The following is a 23,728-nucleotide window of genomic DNA, read 5'->3' as shown; positions in this document are numbered from 1 at the left end:
TGAGGTAAATATTACTCTGATACCCAAACCAAAGACATCAATGTTAAAACTACAGACTAATATCTTTTGTGAATTAAACACAACAATCCTGGGAGGCGGAGTCAAGATGGCTGTGTAAGCAGACTCGGAACTCACCTCCTCCCGTGGACACAGCCAATTTACAACTACTCGTGGAAAAATTACCCCTGAGACAGAACTGAAAACTGCATAAGAGGAACTCCTGCAACAACGGACAATCCTAACTGAGGTAGAAGAAGCAGAGACTCCCTTCTGGAGAGGAAAAATGCTGCCTTCACAAGCGGCCAGCTTCACGGCCGCCGGGAGCAGCTCACAGGTACGCAGCCTCCCTGGAGACGCGGGGCCCTGAGCCGGGGAGCGCCCCCGCTGTGGGCATTTTGTGGACCCAGCACAATCGAGACCAGCGGCATAATATCTGACTTTGCTGCTACTAAAACACTGGGGAGTACCCCCAGAAAACCAGGTTCACAAAGAAACTAAAACTGGCTCTTAAAGGGCCTGCGCGCAAACTCACCCGTTTCAGAAAGCATCCTAAAATCACCAGAAAGAAAGGTGCACAGTGCTGTGGTGAAAAGAGACTCACCTAATAGGCCCTGAGTGCATCTCAGTGAGGGGTGAGACCTCTCCAGGGACTGGGACATTGGCGGCGGCCATTGTTGTGGCCTGGTTTGGGCGTGCTGACACAGACGCCATTGGAGTTCTCCCTGAGGCCTGCTAGCCCAGGGTCTGCCCCACCCGCTAGAGCACTGATTTAATCCAGCTCAGCCAGGGCAGGCAGCCCACCCTAGAGACTGGCCCCACCCAACAACAAGCCCTCAGGCAAATTGTGGGCCTGCATAGATTGGTGACTGGATTCTCTGCAGCCTGGCAACTGAGCCGACTTGAGCAGGGCAGGGTGTGCACAAGGAGCGGGTGGAGAGTGTGGGGCGGTGTCGGAGTGTGTGGGGCTCCCGCCGTGGAGAGTCTGGGTCCGCTTGGGGAGGTCGGGGCGCTCACATGGGGTAGGACTGTGTTGACTGTGTGTGTGGACCTGTGGGCGGCAGGGTTTGTCAGCTGCAGAAGACTTGTGCTTCTCAAAGACCCACATAGGAGGTTTGCCCCACCTTCCGAAGCCTGAAACGATTGGGTGCACCTGTGCCTGAGGCCAGCCCCACCCAGCTGCAATCCTCAGGAAGCTGACAAGAGACCTAATAGGCTAGAGGTTTATAGCAATTGTAAGGCCCTGAGCCTAACAACCTGCCACGCTGGGGGCCTACTCACTTAAAAGAAATACTGCAACACAAATGTGGTATTAGAACTTGGAGCCAACTGTGCTGGGGCTCCCCACACCTGATAAAGAGACTGAAGGGCCCACAACAACTACAAGCAGCTGAGCATTACAACAGCTGGCCAGGAGCATAACTCAGCCTCCCTGGGCGCCTACAGGGAGAGCAAACAGGCCACAACAGAAGGACACACATTGCCCACATAGGGGTCACCCCTGGAACATTGAGAACTGAGGGAAGCACACTGGAAGCCTCCTAAGGCATCACTTACATAAGGTCATCTATCCAAGAGCAGGAGACGTAGCTGACCTGCCTAATACATAGACACAAGCACAGGGAAAGAGGCAAAATGAGGAGGCAAAAGAATACATTCCAAGTAAGGGAACAGGACAAAACCCCAGAAAAGGAACTAAGTGAAACAGAAATGAGCAACCTACCCGACAGAGAGTTCAAACTAAGAGTGTTAAGGATGCTCACTGATCTGGGGAGAAGAATAGATGAACTCAGAATGTCAACAAAGAAATGGAAGATATAAAAAAGAACCAATCAGAAATGAAGAATACAATACTGGAAATGAAAAATTCATTAGAGGGACTCAAAAGCAGAGTAGAGGATACAGAAGAACGGATCTGTGAGCTGGACAAAAGACTAGAAGAAATTACCCAAGCTGAACAGGTAAAAGAGAAAAGAATTAAAAAGAGTGAGGACAGTCTAAGGGACCTCTGGGACAACATCAAGCGCACTAACATCCGTGTTATAGGTGTCCTGGAAGGAGAAGAGCGAGACAAGGGGGCAGAGAACCTATTTCAAGAAATAATAGATGAAAACTTCCCTAACCTAAGGAAGGAAATAGACATCCAGGTACAGGAAGCACAGAGAGCCCCAAACAAGATAAACCCAAAGAGGCCCACACCAAGACACATCATAATCAAAATGTCCAGAATTAAAGATAAAGAGAGAATCCTAAAAGCCGCAAGAGAATGTCAAGTTACTTACAAAGGAAACCCCATAAGGCTATCAGCTGACTTCTCAGCAGAAACCTTACAGGCTAGAAGAGAATGGCACGATATATTTAAAGTGCTAAAAGGAAAAAACTTACAGCCCAGAATACTCTACCCAGCAAGGTTATCGTTCAAAATGGAAGGAGAGATCAAAATTTTCCCAGATAAGCAAAAATTAAAGGAGTTTGTCACCAAGAAATCAGTGCTACAAGAAATGTTAAAGGGACTGATTTAAGGGGAAAAGAGAAGACCACAAATAGGAAAAATTATCTATTTCCATGATTAGAACGTAATGGATACAAATACACAAAAAAGAGGTTAGATATGATATCAAAAACATCTTATAGAGATTTTGTCCAAGTCTAGGATTCTATGACATTTTGACCTATACTTCGTCAAGAATAAATGAGAAATATAATTAGAAATATTAACAGAAGGAGATTTGAGACAAAATACTCATATCAGACAAAATAGACTTTAAAACAAAAACTGTAAAAAGAGACAAAGAAGGGCATTACATAATGATCAAGGGAACAATCCAACAAGAGGATATAACACTTGTAAATATCTACGCACCCAATGTAGGTGCACCTAAATATATAAAGCAATTATTAACAGACATAAAAACAGAAATAGACAGTAACACAATAATAGTAGGGGACTTGAACACTCCACTTACACCAATGGATAGATAATCCAAACAGAAGATCAATAAGGAAACATTGGCCTTAAATGACACACTAGAACGGATGGATCTAGTAGATATATACAGAGCATTCCATCCAAAAACCGAAGAATACACGTTCTTTTCAAATGCACATGGAACATTCTCCAGGATTGATCACATATTAGGCCACAAAACAAGTCTCCATAAATTTAAGAAGCTTGAAATAATACCAAGCATCTTTTCTGACCACAACGGTATGAAACTAGAAATCAACTGTAAGAAGAAAATCAGAAAAGCCACAAATACATGGAAATTAAACAAAATGCTACTGAACAACGACTGGGTTAACGAAGAAATCAAAGAAGAAATCAAAAAATACCTGGAGACAAATGAAAATGAAAATACGACATGCCAGATTTTATGGGATACAGCAAAAGCGGTTCTAAGAGGGAAGTTTATAGCGATACAGGCCTATCTCAACAAACAAGAAAAATCTCAAATAAACAATCTAACAATGCACCTAAAGGAACTGGAAAAAGAAGAACAAACCAAGCCCAAAATCAGTAGAAGAAGGGAAATAATAAAAATCAGAGCAGAAATAAATGAAATAGAGACCCAAAAAACAATAGAAAAAATTAATAAAACCAAGAGCTGGTTCTTTGAAAAGATCAACAAAATTGACAAACCTTTAGCTAGACTCACCAAGAAAAAAAGAGAGAAGGCACAAATAAGTAAAATCAGAAATGAAAGAGGAGAGGTTACAACAGACACCTCAGAAATACAAAAGATTATAAGAGAATACTATGAAAAGCTATATGCCAACCAATTCGACAATCTGGAAGAAATGGATAAATTCTTAGAATCATACAACCTTCCAAAACTGGATCAAGAAGAAGTAGAGAATTTGAATAGACCAATCACCAGTAAGGAGATCGAAACAGTAATCACAAACCTCCCCAGAAATAAAAGTCCAGGACCAGACGGCTTCCCTGGGGATTTCGACCAAACATTCAAAGAAGACTTAATACCTATCCTTCTCAAACTCTTCCAAAAAATTGAGGAGGGGGGAAAGCTCCCTAACTCATTCTACGAAGCTGACATTACCCTGATACCAAAACCAGACAAGGACAACACAAAAAAAGAAAATTACAGGCCAATATCACTGATGAACATCGATGCAAAAATCCTCAACAAAATACTAGCAAATCGCATACAACAAGCCTGTTGAGACCCTGTTGTCCTCCCTACCTCATTACCTTTGTGATCTCATCTCTACTACTTTCCCTCTCATTCTCAAATCTCCAGCTGCAGTAACCTCCTTACTGTTCCTTAAACTTGTTAGGCCCTCTCTTATCTCACAGCCTTTGCACCTTGTGGAAAGCTTTCAACCCAGATATCTCGATGGGTATTCTTGTTTGATAATTCTGGAAACTTGGGGACAGATATATGGCATTCATTATATTATTATCTCTGTTGTTTCACTTGAAAATTCTTCATAAACATTTTTATACATTTTAAAAAGTCATAAATTGATCATATCAGTAGATATAGAAAAAGTATTTGACAAAATACAACACTCATTCATGATAAAAACTAGGAATAGAGGAGAACTTCCTCAACTTGATAAAGAACATCTAAAAAGAACCTGTAGCTAACATCATACTTAGTGATAAGAAGCTCAAAGCTGGGGCCGGCCCCCGTGGCCTAGCGGTTAAGTGCGCGAGCTCCGCTGCTGGCGGCCTGGGTTTGAATCCCGGCTGCGCACCGAGGCGGCCCAGGTTCGGATCCCGGGTGCACACTGAGGCACCGCTTGTCAGGCCATGCTGTGGTGGCGTCGCATATAAAGTGGAGGAAGATAGGCACAGATGTTAGCCCAGGGCCAGTCTTCCTCAGCAAAAAGAGGAGGATTGGCATGGATGTTAGCTCAGGGCTGATCTTTCTCACAAAAAAAAAAAAAGAAGAAGAAGCTCAAAGCTTTCCTACTAAGATCAGGAACAAGGCACGGATGCACCCTCTCACTACTGCTTTTCAGCATCGTATTGGAAGTCCTTGCTAATGCGATAAGGCGAAAAAAGGAAATAGAAAGTATACATATTGGGAAGGAAGAAATAAAACTGTCTTTATTTGCAAATGACATGATCGTCCTTGTACAAAATCCAAAAAAATCAACAAGAAAACTCCTGGAACTAGTAAGTGATTATAGCAAGGTTGTAGGATACAACGTTAATATATCAAGTCAGTTCTTTCCTTTATACTAGCAATGAGCAAGTGGAATTTGAGATTAAAAACACAATATCATTTACATCAGCAACCCCCAAAATAAAATACTTAGGCATAAATGTAACAAAATATGTACAAGATCTATATGTGGCAAAAACTACAAAACTCTGGTGAAAGGTATCAAAGAAGAACTAAATGGAGAGATAGTCCATGCTCATGAATAAGAAGACTCAATATTGTCAAGATGTCAGTTGTTCCCAACTAGATCTATAGATTCAGCACAATCCCAGTCAAAATCCCAGGTGTTGTTTTGTGGATATTGACAAGCTGATTCTAAAGTTTATATGGAGAGGCAAAAGGCCTAGAATAGCCAACACAGTATTGAAGGAGAAGAACAAAGTCAGAGGACTGATGGTACCCAACTTCAGGACACACTATGAAGCAATAGTAATCAAGACAGTGTGGTGTTGGCAAAAGAATAGACAAATAGATCAATGGAACAGGGTTTGAAAAAAACCTCATTTTCCAAAGCTGTGTTTCTACTTTACTCTCATACTACTGCCACACTCACATTATTCCTGACACCAGATGTGTGTGGGGTTTTCTCACACCAAGCAATTCTGTGACACCAGCTGGGTGTCCTACAATTTAACTCAATTCTGACACTATCTCCATTGTGATAGCATCGGATTCCACAGTCTCACAAGACTGCCCCCCAATTCAGATGCCAGTTGCAAGTGATACCCCAGGTTACCCACAATGTCTGTCCTGTTTGGCTACAAATTGAAGGTTTCTATGACCTCTTCCCCCTTCAATTCGATAATTTGCTAGAACAGCTCACAGAACTCAAGGAAACACTTATGTTTACCTGTTTATTAAAGGATATAATAAAGGATACAGATGAACAGCCTGATGAAGAGATACATAAGGCGAGGTCTAGGAGGGTCAAGAGTACAAGAGCTTCTATCGCCGTATAATTGAGGTGCATTACCCTCCCTGTTTATGGGTGTGTCCACAACCTGGAAGCTCTCTGAACCCTGTACTTATGGAGTTTTTGTGGAGGCTTCATCACGGAGGCATGATCAGTCATTAAGTCCACTTCCAGCCCCTCTCCCCTCTCTGGAGAATAAGGGGTGCAGTTGGAAATTCCAAGCTTCTAATCATAGCTTGGTCTTTCTGGTGACTAACCCCTATCCAGGAGGCATCCAGAGTTGCCTCATTAGAACAAAAGATGCTCCTAGAGCTCTTATCACTTAGGAATTTACAAGAGTTTTAGGAGCTGTGTGTCAGGGACTGGGGTCAAAGACCAAATATTAGAACAAGAGATGCTTCTAGTGCTCTTATCACTTAGGAATTTATAAAGGTTTCAGGAGCCCTGTGTCAGGAATTGGAGGCAGAGAGCAATATATATGTTTCTTATTATTTCACAAACAGAGTAGAGAGTTCAGAAATAAACCAACATGAATGTAGTCAACTGATCTTTGAGAAAGAACAAAGGCAATACAGTGGAGCAGAGATAGTCTCTTCAGCAGTGGTGCTGGAACAACTGGACATCCACATGCAAAGAAATGAATCTCGACACAGAGGTTATACCTTTCACAAAAATTAACTCAAAATGGATGACAGACCTAAATGTAAAATGTGAAAGTATAAAACTCCTAGAAGATAACATTGGAGAAACCTAGATGACCTTGGATATGGCAGTGACTTGAGCATACAACAACAAAGGCACAGTCCATAAAAGAAACAATTGATAAGCTGGACTTCATTAAAATTGAAAACTTTTGCTCTGCAAAAGACAATGTCAAAAAAATGAAAAGACAAGACTGCGATAAAATATTTGCAAAAGACACATATGACAAAGGACTGTTACCTAAAAAGAACTCTTAAAATGAGATAATAGTAAAGGATTATTAATTCTTTACATTTTGATAAGTGTTGACAGATGTATATACCTATGAAACTACCTATAGAATCAAGATTAAGAACATTTCCATCATCCCAAAAGGAATTTGTTTTTAATTAAGCCTTTTATTAAAAACCATCAAAATCAGGGAACAGAGATGACTAAAATATAAATCTAACATTTAGGGAAAGTCACTTCTTAAAAAGCTAATGAATATGTTATGTACTGTATATATTTTATTATCATTCTTTTGGATATTTCAGAAATGGTTTAGCCACCTCTTAAGACATGAAAAACGCAAGTTTAGAGAAAAATAGTTCAATCGGCCAAGTGTGCTTCAGTTTCTTCTGGACCCCTTTAGATCAGGTATCCCCAATTTTCTAGGTCCCTGCAACTCTACAGCTTATAGGCTTCACCTAGATGACCTTCTCTGTATAACAGTATTTTAATTCTGAGCAATGTTTCTATTTCTTCTCAGCAGAGAAGCTACAAATACCGGTCTCAGGGACTGAAAAAAGTATTGATGTCATTGAGCCATATGTGGAAAATTCCTGAGAGTGTAAGCTCGAATCTTTGGGAGTAGAACCAAATACCATAGGCTAAAAAGTCTGAACTAGGGTCAGAGTCTTAGGATAAAGAATTATGAGCTAGAGCCTGTATTTAGAGTTCTCTGGGTGTTTCTGAAGTGTTTTGTTATACCCAAGTTCTCTGAAATTGAGGCATACCTGAAAATGCTGTTGCTATTTTTTCATGCACTGAGACTACTGCTGCTGTTTAGTCAGACATCTGTAAGGTCAGTGATGTTGATGGGGTGAAGTTATATAGAATTTGACACATACAGAATGATTTATTCTTTGTGAAAAAGTTGTGGCTAATGAAGCCAAAATATCATTGTACTTTGGCATTAATCGAAGACGCTAATTAATAATATGAGCTACGAGTTTTTGTAAGAATTAGGTACAGTCCTAGATATTTTCTTAGTTTAGCTCTAACAAGAAAATTTGGATGATACAGCACCCTACATCCTTACTTAAGGAAATTGGCTTGACAGTATATCAGGTATTATCTTTGAATATGAAGGATTGACTGTGTGTGGTTGGCTGCCAACTTAGTTATCAGGTGAAGAGTTCTTCAGTGAATTCCCTACCCCCACCCCAGCACACACACACGACTTCTGAAATGAATAATTAAAGAGCTAGTCTCATTGCTAAAAATTTATGTGGCATATGTGAGTCATATGTAATGTATGTATATCTGAAACTTAGTTTCAGTTTTATTTCACACAAAAAAATGAATTTTATGTAATTCGTAATTCATGCTCTATATGTGATTCCTTTGCACTGAATTGCTTTCATTTAAAAAAGAAGAAACTGGTTGGCCAGAAGAGTCCTTAACTGACCAAAATTCAGGCATTATTTCAAAGTGAAGCAAAAAAACTGTTACGTGGGAAACTGTTCTTTCTAGCTAGAGAGTCTGAAAGTGATTCTTGTAAGTTGCTCTTGTTTTTCACCATTTCTTTTTCTTTTTCCAATTATAAACCCACAGATTTTTCCAACAGTTTCAAGTATATGAACCATTATTGCTATTTTCATGAATCAGAAATGATAGAATATTGGGAATTTTATATGGTTCAACCTGCTATAAACAAGCTCAAGAGAGATTCCCACAGTTGAGGTAGATTCATTCTCTTATTTGAGGAAGATTATATTGCTCAGAATAACCTTTGAGATTACTTTGAATTTAGAGGATTTTTATAAAGGCTGTTACAAATTGACAGTAAACATATGTTCAGGTTGGCATATATAAAATAGTGGGTTTTAGACACTTTAATGAACTTGCCCAGAAAGATGGTCATGATCAAATACATCCTTAACTTCTTTAAGTTAAAGCTGTAGATTGTTCTACTCAAAATTCTAGTTTGCTACCAATAGAAATAAAATCCCCAACTGGATGGACTGTTTTTCTGATGCAGTGTTTGATTTCTTGTTTTTTAATTTTCTTTAATTTTTAATAACTTTTTTTTTTTTTTTTTGCTCCTCCCAGAAGTATTTTCATTTTATGGGCGGGGGGGGGAGGCATATTTTTTTTTTTAATTATGGTAAGAGCTCTTATGAGATCCACATTCTTACCAGATTTTTAAGTGTATAGTACAGTATTGTTATCTATATGCAAATGTTTTGCAACAGATCTCTAGAACTTATTCATCTTGCATAACTAAAATTTTATGCCCAGTATAATGACTCATTTTTAAAATCCACAGACTCTACCTAGTTTCTATTCTAAGTAATGTGGCACCAAGATATCTAGAGGAAAACTATATATATATATTTTTTTCACATACATACATATATAAACATACATACAATAAATTAATGGGATGGTTACCCTTCTAAAATGGAATCCATATCAGCATTCTCTTTCTAGGGTCCTTTGCCTTTCTTCATTCTTTTTATTTATCTCTTGTTATTCAATTTTAGACTTTTCTTTAACTTGTTCACTCTTTTCTTCCTTTATTCTAGTCTTTGCCCTTTTTTTAGTGAGGAAGATTGTTGTTGAGCTAACATCTGTGCCAGTCTTCCTCTGTTTTGTATGTGGGATGCCACCACAGCATGGCTTGATGAGCAGAGTGTAGGTCTGTGCCTGGGATCCGAACCTGTGAACCCCAGGGCCACCAAAGCAGAACGCGTGAACTTAACCACTATGCCACCGGGCCAGCCCCGTACTTGCCTTTTTTGACTCTTAGTATTTCTCTATTTTTTCTTGCTAGAGAAAGGAGCAGCCAGGCAACAGAACTTTACGTATGTTTGGACCACAGAAGGAAGCTGATTATCATTGCTTTGGTACAGAAGAAAACTTGTTTTCCTTACCTGATTACTTTTATGTTAGAAAAATCATGTCCCTTATGGAAAATCATGATGTTTATGGGTCTCTGGCTGTCTGGCATCAGGACAGGTAAAAAACCACTATTTAGGAAGTCGGGCAGAATAGTAGTTTACATCTGCAATTTTATAAAATTGCTGTTAGGGCAAATAAGCACCATTCTGAGTGGGGAGCGTCCAAAACCAAAGCTGTCATTATCTTGACACTGATATATTTGGGTAAGCCATTGTTCAATCTTGAGTTGTGAGATCCCACAGTAAAAGTACTTAATTTGTTTTTTTTACAGAGTAGACCTCCCCATACCAATGAATTAATTAACACTTAAAATAATGTGAAGCTGTAAATTAAGATACATGGGAGAATTTTCTCTAACCTTTGCTTTCTTCTATAATTATTGCCTTCTGCATTTCCATAAAGGAGATGAGCAAGATGCAGCATTAATGTCTCATCTATCTTTTATGAAGGTTTGAATTAGTTCCAGATCAGTAGCATTCAAGATGTTAGAATAGCTGACAATAGTTTCCTAGCCATTTTTCTGTTCTTCCTGCTGTTGGCTTAATTCTTGTGGATGGTTGACTTCTTTGCATAGTATCTCTGCTTGGAATAAAATTAAGTGAAAAGAAGAACAGCAACAGGCTATGTTTTTCAGGTTAATTTTGATCTTTATGAGTTCAGTGGTATAAATGATGCCTCAAAACTAAGATAGCGTAGTGGAAGGAGGGAACTGTTGTACATTTTATCATGAAGTCTGACTTTGTACTAATTTTAAAAACATTTATATGTGTTGGCTGTGACTTCTGAAAATGCTTCTTTCTGTTTATAACCACTAAAATTTATTTTTGGCTGTTTATAAGAAACACAAAATAATATTAATAAGTGACATGAGAATCTTTTTTTTCATGTGAAGGAAGTCTAGAGTTGGGGTAGTACAACTCCTTCTGACTTTCTGTTTAACCAGATCAGATGTATGACTTCCATGTTGAAGATTGTCTCATGGTAACTAAATGATTCCTGGAGTTCCAGCCCTGGTATCCACAGTCCAGGCAGGAAGGAGGAGGAAAGGGAAAAAACCAAGAGTGCACCTTTCACCTGAGTCAACCCCATTTATTTAGAGCTCAAAGAACACTGGAAAATGTAGTCTTTTTAATGGGAAAAGTATGGATTTAAATAAATGTTTGATTGTCTTAGGAAGGAAGAAGGGGAAGATGGATATTTATGTAGGCAATTAGCTGCCTCTGCCACACTGTCTGAGTAAATGAGGTTCTACTGGTGACATTTCTTAAAGGTAACCATATCCCATTCCTGTACATTCCTCAGGTTTGTCAATTAGATGCTCTTGCACAGTAATTCAAGTTTATAAACCCATTATCTCACCCTGTGGCAGAAGATTAAATGTCATAAGATGGAATTAGTACGTAGGTTGATGTATTTAAGCCATAAATTTAGAGACGTAATTGAAATACATAGTCACATAGTTTGGGATAAAGGAGGAAGTGTCTTTCTGTTTTTTTATAAAAGTCTGTGTGAAACTGAAATCTACAAAAACACTGCTCAAAAAAAATTAAAGAAGACCTAAATAGTGGACAGACATCCCAGGTAAATGGATTGGAAGACTTAATATTGTTAAGATGTCAATACTAACTACTCAAAGCAATCTACAGATTTAGTGCAATCTCTATCAAAATTCCTACTGCCATTTTTGTAGAAATGAAAGAGCCGATCCTGATTTGCAATAGCCAAAACAGTTTTGAAAAAGAAAAATAAAGTTGGATGACTCACACTTTCCTATTTCAGAACTTACTACAAAGTTACAATAATCAAAGCAATGTGGTACTGGCACAAGGATAAACATACAGACCAATGGAATAGAATTGAGAGTCTATAAATAAAGCCATGTCTATTGAAAATTGATTTTCAATAAAGATGCCAGGCCCAACCTATAGAATGAGAGGAAATATTTGAAAGTTACGTGTCTGATAAGAGTTTAATATCCAGAATGTATAAAGAACTCCTACAAATCAATAACAAAACGACAAACTCTATTTAAAAATGGGCAAAGGACTCGAATAGACATTTCTCCGGAGAGGCTATACAAAAATGGCCAATAAGCACGTGAAAAGATGTTCTACGTCATTAGTCATTAGAGAACTGCAAATCAAAACTACAATAAGATTCCACTTCTCATCTACTAGGATGGCTATTATATATAAAAAAGGGAAAATAACAAATGTTGGCAAGGATGTAGAAAAATTGGAACCTTCACGCATCACTAGTGGGAATTTAAAATGGTGTAGCCACTGTGGAAAACAGTCTGGCATTTCCTTACCAGGTTAAATGGACTTATCATACGGCCCAGCAATTCCACTCTTAGATATATACTGAAAAGAATCGAAGGCAGGACAATACATTATAATATATTATTGCTTAATGGGTACAGAGTTTCTGTTTGGAGTGATGAAAAAGTTTTGGAAATAGGTAGTGTTGACAGTTGTACATCATTGTGAATGTAATTAATGCCATTGAATTGTACACCTAAAAATGGTTAAAATGTTAAATTTTATGATACGTATTTTTTTACCACAATTTAAAAATAAAACCTATCTTAAAAAACTGTATCAATGTCAATGTAGATTTATCAGTTGTAACAAATGTACCACTCCAGTAGGGAATGTTGGTAATAGGGGATGCTATGCATATGTGGGGGCAAGGAGTATATGAGAAATCTCTTGTACCTTTCTCTCAGTGTTGCTGTGAACCTGAAACTGCTCTAAAAATGCAGTCTTCTGAAAAAATGGTTAAGATGGTTAATTTTATGTTTGTGTAATTTACCACAATTTAAAAAATTTAAAAATGTATATATCAATGTATATTGGAAAGAGCTGGACTTTTACTCCCAACTCCACAGCAGAAGCTCTGTGTCCTTTGGCAAGTTGTTTTACTTCTCTGAACCTCAGTATTGTTGTCTATAAAATGAGAAAAATAGGGATGATAATAACTACCTTGCAGAGATGTATAAAGATTAGAGATGATTATGTAAAGGGCTTAAAAGAATCCCCAATATACAGCAAGTCCTAAATATGGAAGCCATTATCACGGAAAATTTTGTTCATTCTTGCTTGGCTCTGATGTTGTTTGTTTATTCATTACTTCTTCCACAATCATAATTCCCATTTGAACCCTAAACTGCTGACTGCCATTAAACTGTTATTATTTTTTAACTTTGTTTTACAGGCAACAATTGGTATTGACTTTTTATCAAAAACAATGTACTTGGAGGATCGAACAGTGAGTAATGTTTTCAGTGTGCAATTTTCTACAACACTCTAGGATAGAAAACTATGATCAAAGCTATAGTCAATGATTGTCACCACAATTTAGCAAAATTGCCAAAGTTAGTTTACAGGCTTTGAGAAGAAAAACTTATTACAGAGTAGTACTTAGCATTCTGACTTCTTATCCCCAAGTGAAATCGAAAAGGGAGTGAAAGCCTAATTATTTGTAAAACTCTGATGGCCCTAGGCTTGTTAAAGTTTTTCATCTTGATTTGGAAAAATGATAAAAAATAGCATTGAGATAATTAAGAGAATATTTTCATGAAGAAATTAGAGCTACTAAAGACCTTTGGAATGCCAGCCACTCTTTAGGCATTCAGAAGGATTTCGTTTGAATATCACACAATTCGTGAACGTCAAGATTTTATTTGTCAGAATATGATGTATACCAAAGTGACATGTATTTACTTGTTGGATTTTTGTCTTCCATCTTTTGGAATGCTCCCTTTAAGTGCATTGTAAATTCTGTATTCTAGCCCACTATCCCTTGAAGAGATTCCTGTCACTTAAACAGTGACTGACTTAAATGCAGTATTTCGAGACCTATACCCAAAAAACATTATTTCATCTCTAATGCTGTTTCTTAGAGGTGTGTGAGTTTTTTCTCTGGATGTTCTCTTTTATGTTATAATATATAGCATGCCATTTCTTAAAATTTGGAGGCTTGGAAACTATTTTATAATAGTAAAAGAACTTAATGCTTATTTTCAGGCTTTTCTTCCTTGAATGTAGATGTGAAAAAGTAAGAAAGTAAAAAAACTTTACTAGGGTTGTAGGGTTGCAAAAAGATATTTCTCCTTTTTTATTAGATTATATACAATGTTCTGAGAAGAAATATGTGGAAGAAACAAGCACAGTAGTCAGAGACTCAATTTCTAAGTATTCTGGACTCAATAGAAAAGAGACGTTTTAGCTTCAGAGAGGCATTAATTCCTTTACTGTGATAGCCTGGACTGCTCATTGACATTTACCTTCGTTTTTCCCTTTTATGCTATTTGACATCAACAGATTCTGCTTTTTGCTATCTGGAAGGCATAGAATTCAGAGAGGTTATAGGGAGGGGGAAAAAAGAAAGCTGTATTTCTGATTCTGTGAAATTTGTCCCATTGCCATTTTTGTCATGTACCTTCAGAGCAAGCAAATTTTTAATATTACTCCCTTTTGAAAAAGCAAAGAAGTTTTGTGTTATTTTCATTCCTCACATACCTGCAACTTTTTGCATGAGTCTCCTTTTTACCTCCTTCCCACCCTCCCCCTTTTAAAAACATTATTTCTTTTTTCTTTTCAGTATGAGTTTGGTTTTTTTTTTTTTTATTTATTTTTTCCCATCCCACAGATCAGGCTGCAGCTGTGGGATACTGCGGGTCAGGAACGTTTCCGTAGCCTCATTCCCAGTTACATCCGTGATTCTGCTGCAGCCGTAGTAGTTTACGATATCACAAGTAGGTATTTTGCAACGGGTTGACCTTTCTTATTTTTTTTGCTTGTTTGACTGATTTTGTTGTTAGGTACGATTGCAATTATGGGACACAGCAGGTCAAGAGCGGTTCAGGAGCTTGATTCCTAGCTACATTCGTGACTCCACTGTGGCAGTTGTTGTTTATGATATCACAAGTGAGTGGGGGGAATTATGCATTTCTAATCTTCTTTCAACCTTTAGCTTAGCTGCATGCATGTTCTTGTCTTGTGCTTGTTTTCCATACTGGCATGTAAAAATGTGTTTTATCATAGCAAACCTTATCACAGACCAGCTAGGTCAGAAATATCTGCTTTGGTGTTTGTAACAATATGCTTTATTTCTACTGTGCCAGGTTTTTTTGCCCTGGAAATTTTCCTTCAGGTCCTATTATGAATCCTCTCCAAGGCTTTCTTAGCATCCTGTTATCTCCAAGACACACCATAATTATGGTTGGGAGAATGTCTCCTTTTTCATTTAGCTTGATCTCAGATTTCTCTAAAATAAAATAATCTGCATTTAAGCCTCTTGCCAAGTTTTCCACATCCTCCAAGGCTTCTGTTGAGGCTATTAAAAGCTTCCGCTAGCCAACTTTTCTCTGCTTTCCCCTTCCAGCCATCCTCTGTCTATAGAGGAAGGCAGAGAAAACATAATGTGCAATTTTCTACTAATCATTTTCATTTAAATCATATCTGAATTCTGTGACTGACTGACTTGGTTGCTAACAAATTGCACTTTCATTTCTCTCTGAGAAAATTTTAAATGGGAAACTAAAACAAGTAATCTCTTTTTCTTTTTCCTAAAGACTGAATAATGCCTTTGGCATTTTAAGTGACTGAATTTTCCATGGAGCATTGGTGACTGACAGGGAAAGGCTCTCTGATTAAAATTGTCTTCGTAAATTGGTTTATGTTATATGTTAGGCAATATTAAGCATCATTCTATATAGTGGTCCATAATTCATAGGGAAACCAGGATAGTACTGTATCTTGGACTTCTTTAAAAACATGTTATATAAATAAACTATTGATTTGAGCTAATAATACTGGTATTTTTTTTTCATATCTGCTCAACCAAAGTTATATCTACTTAACAGTAATTGCCATGGCAGAATTAAAGTTTGCATTTAGAGACATTTTTCTTTCTTTTTTTTTTTTTGGTTAGGTGCTGTATGCCAGCTTTCTTTTCTTGGAGCTTTACTTTGGGTTGCTACTTGTTTAAAATAATGTATGTTCATTGTTGTGTATTGACAAGTTTTGCAGCTTTAAAATGTTTGTGCTTACTTTAACCAAATCAAGTGAAACCTGGTGTATTTTCTTTGAAAATTCTGTACATGTGGTTAAAATATTAGTAAACTGTTTTTCTTTTGTTGCTGTAAAAAGTATTGGAGTACTCTACTTAGAATCCAGTTCTAGAAAGGATGGATTTTGTTACAAGTGATTCTGGTGCATTAAACTAATAAACTTCAAGTTAAAGTGATCACAAACTGAATAAGCAATGCAAATAGAGTGGTGTTGAAAGCTGTATAAAGGCTTTACAAATTTTCTGGATATGTTGGGACTTACTGGCTGACATACTTTGGAGATGCTTTCTTTGTCATGTTTGGTATGTGTAAGTAATCAAAAAAAGCATTGTGGCAATGTGACACCATATTATCTGCCATAGCTGTCCTGACATTAAAAAAATTTTTTTTTCAATTACATATAGTACATTGCACTCATTTGGTCATGTTCAAATATTTTAAACTACTGTAAAAGGAACCTTAAGGATTTTATTCTTGTGCTTTGTTTAGATCACTGACAGTTGCGCTCAGATAAAATGGAGTTATGTTGCAGGCACATTAAAAGTGGGACCTAATGTGCCAGCCCCCTTCCAACTTCCAGGGCTTTTTTTTTTTTTTCTGTCTTTTTTTGGTCCGTCACTTGGGGAGGCATTTGCCATAACACTAATCTCTCTTTCCACCCTCCTATACCAGATGTTAATTCATTCCAGCAAACTACAAAATGGATTGATGATGTCAGAACAGAAAGAGGAAGTGATGTTATCATCATGCTAGTAGGAAATAAAACAGATCTTGCTGACAAGAGGTATGCAGTGATTTTGTACGTGTATGGAATGTTTGATTTCTTTGTTAAGCAGCCTGTTAGTTTTGTTACTGAAGAATTGTTTTGAGAGGAGACATGATTAATCCTTAAGTTTATACTCCTCTTTTCTTTTTTTTTTTTTTTTTTTTTTTTTTTTTAAAGATTTTATTTATTTTATTTTTCCCCCCAAAGCCCCAGCAGATAGTTGTATGTCATAGCTGCACATCCTTCTAGTTGCTGTATGTGGGACTCGGCCTCAGGATGGACGGAGAAGTGGTGCCTCGATGCGCACCCGGGATCCGAACCCGGGCCACCAGCGTTGCAGCGCGTGCACTTAACCACCAAGCCACAGGGCCGGCCCAATATACTCCTCTTTTCTTTAGTGTGGGAACCTGAAATATAAATGGAAACATTAAACTCAGTCCTTAAAGGAAAATGAGTTTTTTTTGTGTGTGTGACCACATATGTAAATAACTCTTGTGCAAGATTATTTACATATGGAAAAAAGAAGGTTGTTTATACATGAAGCTGATAACTATTTTGCATTTTTTAGGCCTCATAAACATAAGCAATGTTCACTTAAAGAACAAAATGTTTTAAAAAACAAATCCTATCTTTAAAGATTATTTATAATGATTGAATACACACTCTCTTGGTAGTCTTCTTATAAATATTCATTATAATTCAGTGGTGTAGTTTTTTTCTTTTCTTTTCTTTTCTTTTTTTTTTTAATTGTGTGGTTGAGCGAGACTGTGTGGTTGAACTGAATAGCTTGATTGTGATACCTTAGTCAAATGAGCAAAGCCATATTCAAGTCACAGGATGCAAAATGTATTAACATTCACTTTAAAACCCATGGCTTGAATATCTGCCTTCAGCATTCTTAAGTGATCTACTGGATATTCCTTCTGCTTTAAATAGTCTTGACCATTTTACTTAACAGTAGAAGCTTTTACTATTTATTATTTGTTTATTCATGAGTTGGATATTGAAATTCAGGTAATGAACTTGTGCTAGTAATTAAAATGTTGCAAAGAAATCCAGTATGTTCAAAGGCTTGTGGAAATGTTAAGCCCATTTCTGCCCTTGGTATCTCATTTGGAATTAGCAATATAGTGACAAAAAAGTCATTCTTAACTAGAAGTAATTTAAAAGTATGATTTCATCTTTTCTTTATGAAAATCATTTTTTGGGCATCAATTGCAATCATATAAATTTTTACTATTTTATTTATCTCCAATATGAGAATTTGAAGATCATATAGGTATATATTCTACTAGAAAGTACCTAGATACCTTCATTTTTAGATAGAAAAATTGTGTCTCTGAATTGTTTCCCTTTATAGCCAGAGTTTTCTAAAATGATGCTGATAAACGTCTGTTTTTTATTGCGTAGTGTTTCAATTGAGTACATAAATGCTAGAAACTTATCTATATTTACAATAATTTTTCTTTAAGGTACTATTTGTTCATTGCTTTGGAATTACCATCTTTCTCAGTAAATTTTGCAAGACTATCACCCTTCAGCTATTCACATTTAAAAGAATCATAGCCTTGTTCATTCCACTAAAATAATTTTAAAATGAGTAAAAGATTTAAATGCTTTTTTAAAAAGAAAAGATTTTCTTTTAAAAGAAAATCTTGAGCCAGCCCTAATGGCCTAGTGGTTAAAGTTCGGCATGCTCCACTTCGGTGGCCCTGTTTTGGGTCACAGGTGCAGAACCACACCACTCATCTGTCAATAGCCATGCTGTGGCGGTGGCTCACATAGAAGAACTAGAAGGACTTACAGCTAGAATATACAATAGAAGGACTTACAGCTAGAATATACAACAATGTACTGGGGCTTTGGGGAGGGGGAAAAAAAAAAAGAAAATCTTTTGGTAGTAGGTGGCCTTTTATAAGCATGATATGAAACCCTGAAGCCATATAGGGAAAGATTGATAAGTTTGAATATGTGAATATAAAGATCATATTCACCTATTAGATCAGCCATTATTCAGAAGATTGATAATACACAGTATCATCAAGAGTCCGAACAAACAAGAACTCTCATACACTGAAAATATAACTAATACAATTTGGGGAGGAAACAGTTTTAACAATATTGGAATTCAAAATATTCCTTGACTCAAATCTACTTCCAGTATTTTATTCCACAGATATGCCCACAGAAACATGAAAAGATGAACATTTAAGAATGTTACAATATTGTTTGTAATAGTAAAAAATTAAAATCAATCTAAATGTCTGTCAGTAGCAGTAACATTTTATAAATGAAATACTTGTAGCCACTAAAAAGAATGAGAGGAATTTACTGCTGTATAACACATGAAGCTTAAAAAAGCACTTGATCAGTGTGTATAGCATGATACTCTTTCTGTTAAAGAAATGAAAAGATGGTAGATATATATATTCTTTTGCTTAGAACAAATTTGCATAAACATTCATGGAACTTAACTGTAGTTATCTTCAGGAAGGGAGTGAGATTATGGAGCACTTTATTGTAATGATTGGTCTTTTAAAAATAAACTATTCAAAGTTAAATGTGGTTTTCACTTTCTTTGAGAATTAACTACTTTTTTTTTTGCTGAGAAAGATTCACCCTGAGCTAACATCTGCTGTCAGTCTTCCTCTTTTTGTATGTGAGCTGCCACCACAGCATGGCCACTGACAGACGAGTGGTATAGGTCCACGCCTGGGAACGAACCCGGGCCACAAGAGTGGAGTGCACCGAGCTTAACCACTAGGCCACCGGGGCTGGCCCTTAAATGCTTTCTTTTGGTAAAACTTGGAGGAAGGACCAGAGTATGTCTGTTTCAGTGTCTCAATATAAATACCTAAATCCTCAGTACTCTTTCTGTCCCCTGTAGCCCAGTGACTCCCAAATGTTTCAAACCGGAGAGTCACTTGGTAAATATGGCTTATTTAGACCCTCTGTTAAGATTCTGGCTATAAAGGTCAACTCTTTAAATTTGTGGGCTTTGATCCTACTGCTACATATTGTGATTCAGTTAGTCTAGAGTGGGGCCCTTGAATCTATATTTTAAAGAATCTTGCTAGGTGATTTTGACAAAATCAAACCACGATTGAGATCAGTGCTATAGCTGTCAACCATTTTATTAGAGTGACTTATAGTTCTAAAACTAGGAAGGATTTCTGCCTGGAATCCTTCATATGTAGGGTTTATAGACTAATAATTATTCATTCAAGAAGTGTTTATTGAGTATCACTTATGTTTCAGAGGATTCTACTCTAGGGTAGAGTAGTGAACAAAAAGACAAGTCTTCAAATTTATTCCAGAGAGTGAACCAGCAAATAAATAAGTCCAAAAATAAAATACATAGTATGTCTGATAGTGATACATGCTAAGGGTAAAAAATAAAACAGGGAAAGGGAATATGAAACGTTAAGGGTGAGTTTGAAATATTAGATGGGATAGCAGTGGAAGACCTCACTGAGATGACGGGTGACTTTTTAAGGAAGTAAGGAGTTAACTATGCAAATATCTCAAGGAGGAAAAGGTCCTAGGCAGATGGTTCAGAAAATTCAAAATCCCTGAGTTGGGAATACACTTAGCTTATTTGAGAAACAACAACGAGGCCTATATAGCTGTGAAGAGACATGATGGAAAGAGTAGTACTAGGCAATGAGGTTTAAAAAAAACGATAATGAAGGCCAGGTCATGTAGGGCAAAAAGTGAAGACTCTTTCTAAATGAGATTGGAGGGTTTGAGCGGAGGAGTAACTTTTCATAGATCACTGTTTGCTCTGTTGAAAATATACAAGAGTAGAAGTGAGGAGGCCAATCCAGACTGTAATCCAAACAAGAAATGATGATGACTTGGACGAGGATAGTGGTAGCTTGTGTGGTGATCAGAGGTCACATTCAGATGTATTTTGAAGATAGAACTGCCAGGATATACTCATGCAGTGGATAGAATACATTTTGATAGACGGAATATGGGGTGTGGGAGAAGGAGGAGTCAAAGATGATACTTAGATTCTTAGCCTGAATAACTGTCATTAACTGAGATAGGAGAGACTGCATACAGAGACGATTTGAGATGGAATATCATGGCTTCAGTTTTGGTCATTTTAAGTTTAGAATGGCTATAGGATATCCTAATGTCTAATTAAATGTCAGGTAGGCAGCTGGCTGTATGAGTCTGGAATTCAGAGCAGTGGTTCAGGCTATATATATAAGTTGGGGAGTCCTCAGCTTATAGAAGGAATTCTAAACCACAAGACTGTATGGGGCCACCAAGGGAGTAACTGTAGATACGGAAGAGGTCCAAGAAGTAAGTTTTAGGGCATCTGACAGAATTGTTTTTAGGAAATTCACACATTTAGGGCTAAAGGTCTGCAGATTGTCAACTTAATCTCAAATCGTTAAGAAAATATGTGGTTTTAAAAATTTATACACACACATAAATACATAGAAAATGAGAGGATAAAACAAGCAGATGTAGTAAAACATTAACCGTTGGATTGTTAAGTAAGAGAATGTCCTTATTTTTAGAGAATGGAGAATTTCTGGAATAATATCTTCTTGTAGACAAGAAGAGAGTGGAATCTAGTACGTAGGTGTAAATTTGGGGAGTAAGAACAGTTCCTCCATAGTAACAGGGCTAGAGGTAGAATGTAAGAGCACACACACAGGTAGATCGGTAGATAGATGTGGGAGCTTGTGAAAATTCTCTTGTGTTGCTTCAGTGTTCTGTGTTGTAGAAAGCAGAGTTTGTCAGCTCATAATTTAGATCCACTTAATTAGAATGTTTGCATATTTATTAAACACCTATGTGCCAACTAGGCACTAGGAACACCAAGATAAATGAGATAATCTTGTACTTGAAGAGCGCACAATTTGAGCTAATTATAATGCATTACAAAATGCCCTGTAAAAGAAATATTAAAGTATTAATACTATGTATCAAGAGACTTGAACCTAAATGTCTCTTGACTCACTTGTTCTACTTATAGAAACCCACAAAATCCAACCTAAGGAAATGATCCATAGTGCACAAAATATTAAGCACAAAGATGTTTATAGCAACATTTTTTACAGTAGTGTAAAATTTGAAAACAACATATTTTTAACAGTTTGGGAATGGTTACATAAATTATAGTAGCAAATTGACAAGTTATCTAGCCATAAAAAATTATTTTACACAAAGTTTTTAATCACAAGGCTAAATGCTTATGATCTAATATTAAGAGAAAATAGACTAAGTTTTTTTTTTTATAATTTTATTTATTTATTTATTTATTTTTTCCCCCAAAGCCCCAGTAGATAGTTGTATGTCATAGGTGCACATCCTTCTAGTTGCTGTATGTGGGACGCGGCCTCAGCATGGCCCGAGAAGTGGTGTGTCGGTGCGCACCCGGGATCCGAACCTGGGCTGCCAGCAGCGGAGCACACGCACCCAACCGCTAAGCCATGGGGCCGGCCCAACTGTTAAGTTTTTAAAACTAAAAAAATTACAAGATGTGCTTAGCCAAGTAAAAGCAAATCATTAAAAAAGTGCCTTTAAAAAAAATTATGTAGTTAGGTATAACATAAACACAGAAGTGCATATTTTGAGGGGTACTGCAGCTTGATGAATTTTCAAAATAATCTCGCCTGTGTAACTAGCACCCATATCAAGAAAAGTTATTTTCAGAGCTTTGTTTATAATCTTTATAATATCTCTCAAAAAGAAGAATTTATCTTTTTAATTTTTCTACAGACAAGTGTCAATTGAGGAGGGAGAGAGGAAAGCCAAAGAGCTGAATGTTATGTTTATTGAAACTAGTGCAAAAGCAGGATACAATGTAAAGCAGGTAAGTGTTCTTTGAGTATGGGTTGAGGTTATCAAGTTGAACAAACATATTGTGAAATAATTGTGTGAGTGTTCTATTCTCTAGTATAAGATTTTCTTCCATTTAGCAACAACAGGCCTCATGAACTAACAACATATTATTAAACAGTGAAAAAATATAAATGTGGCATAGTTTTTGGAAAAAGAGAAAAGACTTGTCAAACTTTTCAAATTGTGCAGGGGACGAATATTTTATGATGACTGCAAAATTGTGTGATTACAAGGTTGTAAACTCAGCATTCTCACTACATCCCTACTGCATTGTTTCAAGGTACATTTTCTTTATTTTAGAGGTTGATGGTAGGATTGTGATAAAGGAAAGCAAGTATTAGCTGTCAGGAATGGTGTTTTGACTGTTGTTGTGAAAGTACATTCTGGTTACTTTATCCTTAGTTAAACTGCTGGTGTTTTAACAGTGTTTATAACAGGAGTGTTCTGTGGGGCAGAAAAATATGGAGAGACCTCACATTATCAAACTATTTTCTAAAAGACAGAGTAGCCAAAAACTCACCTGCTTAATTCTTCAGGGCTACATATCATATAGAGTAGTAGTCCCAGATTTATAGGATTTACAGACCAATAAATTATTTTTTTAATTCTAGGTGATCAATAGAAGGTTAAAGTAAAAACCTTTAAACTGAATAAATAGAGCTTTATGAAAAATTCTCTATGTTGTTTTCGTTTTTGGCACTTTATTTCCCATCTCTCCTTGCCTTGAAACATATGTAAGTAACGTTGAATTGTCACTGATGCTCTCCTCATAGCGTACTGTTTCATGGTTCCATATCTTCATTCATGCTGTTCTCTTTGGTTAGAATACTCATTTTGTTCTTTCCTGACTGATACCTACTCATCCTTTTAAGTTTCAGTGTAGATGTTAGCTCTTCAGAGACTTTTTCTCTGACATTCTCCACCATACCTCCAGGCTACTTCATTTAGTGATAAATGGCTCTCTTCTGTGTTTTCACAGACCCCTGACCCCTTTGAAACCACTGTCATAGAGCTTACCACATTATATTGAAAATATCTCTCCCATTAAA

General features: G+C 36.9%; 1 protein-coding gene across 2 annotated transcripts in view; it reads left to right on the top strand.

Moving 5' to 3' along the window:
- RAB6A (RAB6A, member RAS oncogene family) overlaps positions 1–23,728 on the top strand; it is an 84,353-nt gene that overhangs the window by 42,258 nt on the left and 18,367 nt on the right. The window contains exons 3-6 of one of the 2 annotated variants that reach the window (XM_004433977.3): positions 13,189–13,242; positions 14,798–14,903; positions 16,721–16,832; positions 22,557–22,650. In XM_004433977.3, the coding sequence (XP_004434034.1) occupies positions 13,189–13,242; positions 14,798–14,903; positions 16,721–16,832; positions 22,557–22,650 (366 nt within the window). Of the gene's footprint in view, positions 1–13,188; positions 13,243–14,625; positions 14,732–14,797; positions 14,904–16,720; positions 16,833–22,556; positions 22,651–23,728 lie in introns of both variants that reach the window. The other variant, XM_004433976.3, reaches the window with a different exon arrangement.

This window comes from Ceratotherium simum, chromosome 7, assembly GCF_057802395.1.
Source record: "Ceratotherium simum simum isolate JZ-2026a chromosome 7, ASM5780239v1, whole genome shotgun sequence".
Classification (NCBI taxonomy): domain Eukaryota; kingdom Metazoa; phylum Chordata; class Mammalia; order Perissodactyla; family Rhinocerotidae; genus Ceratotherium; species Ceratotherium simum.
The sequence above is the reverse complement of the archived record's forward strand: the minus strand, read 5'-3'. Positions and strand labels throughout refer to the sequence as shown.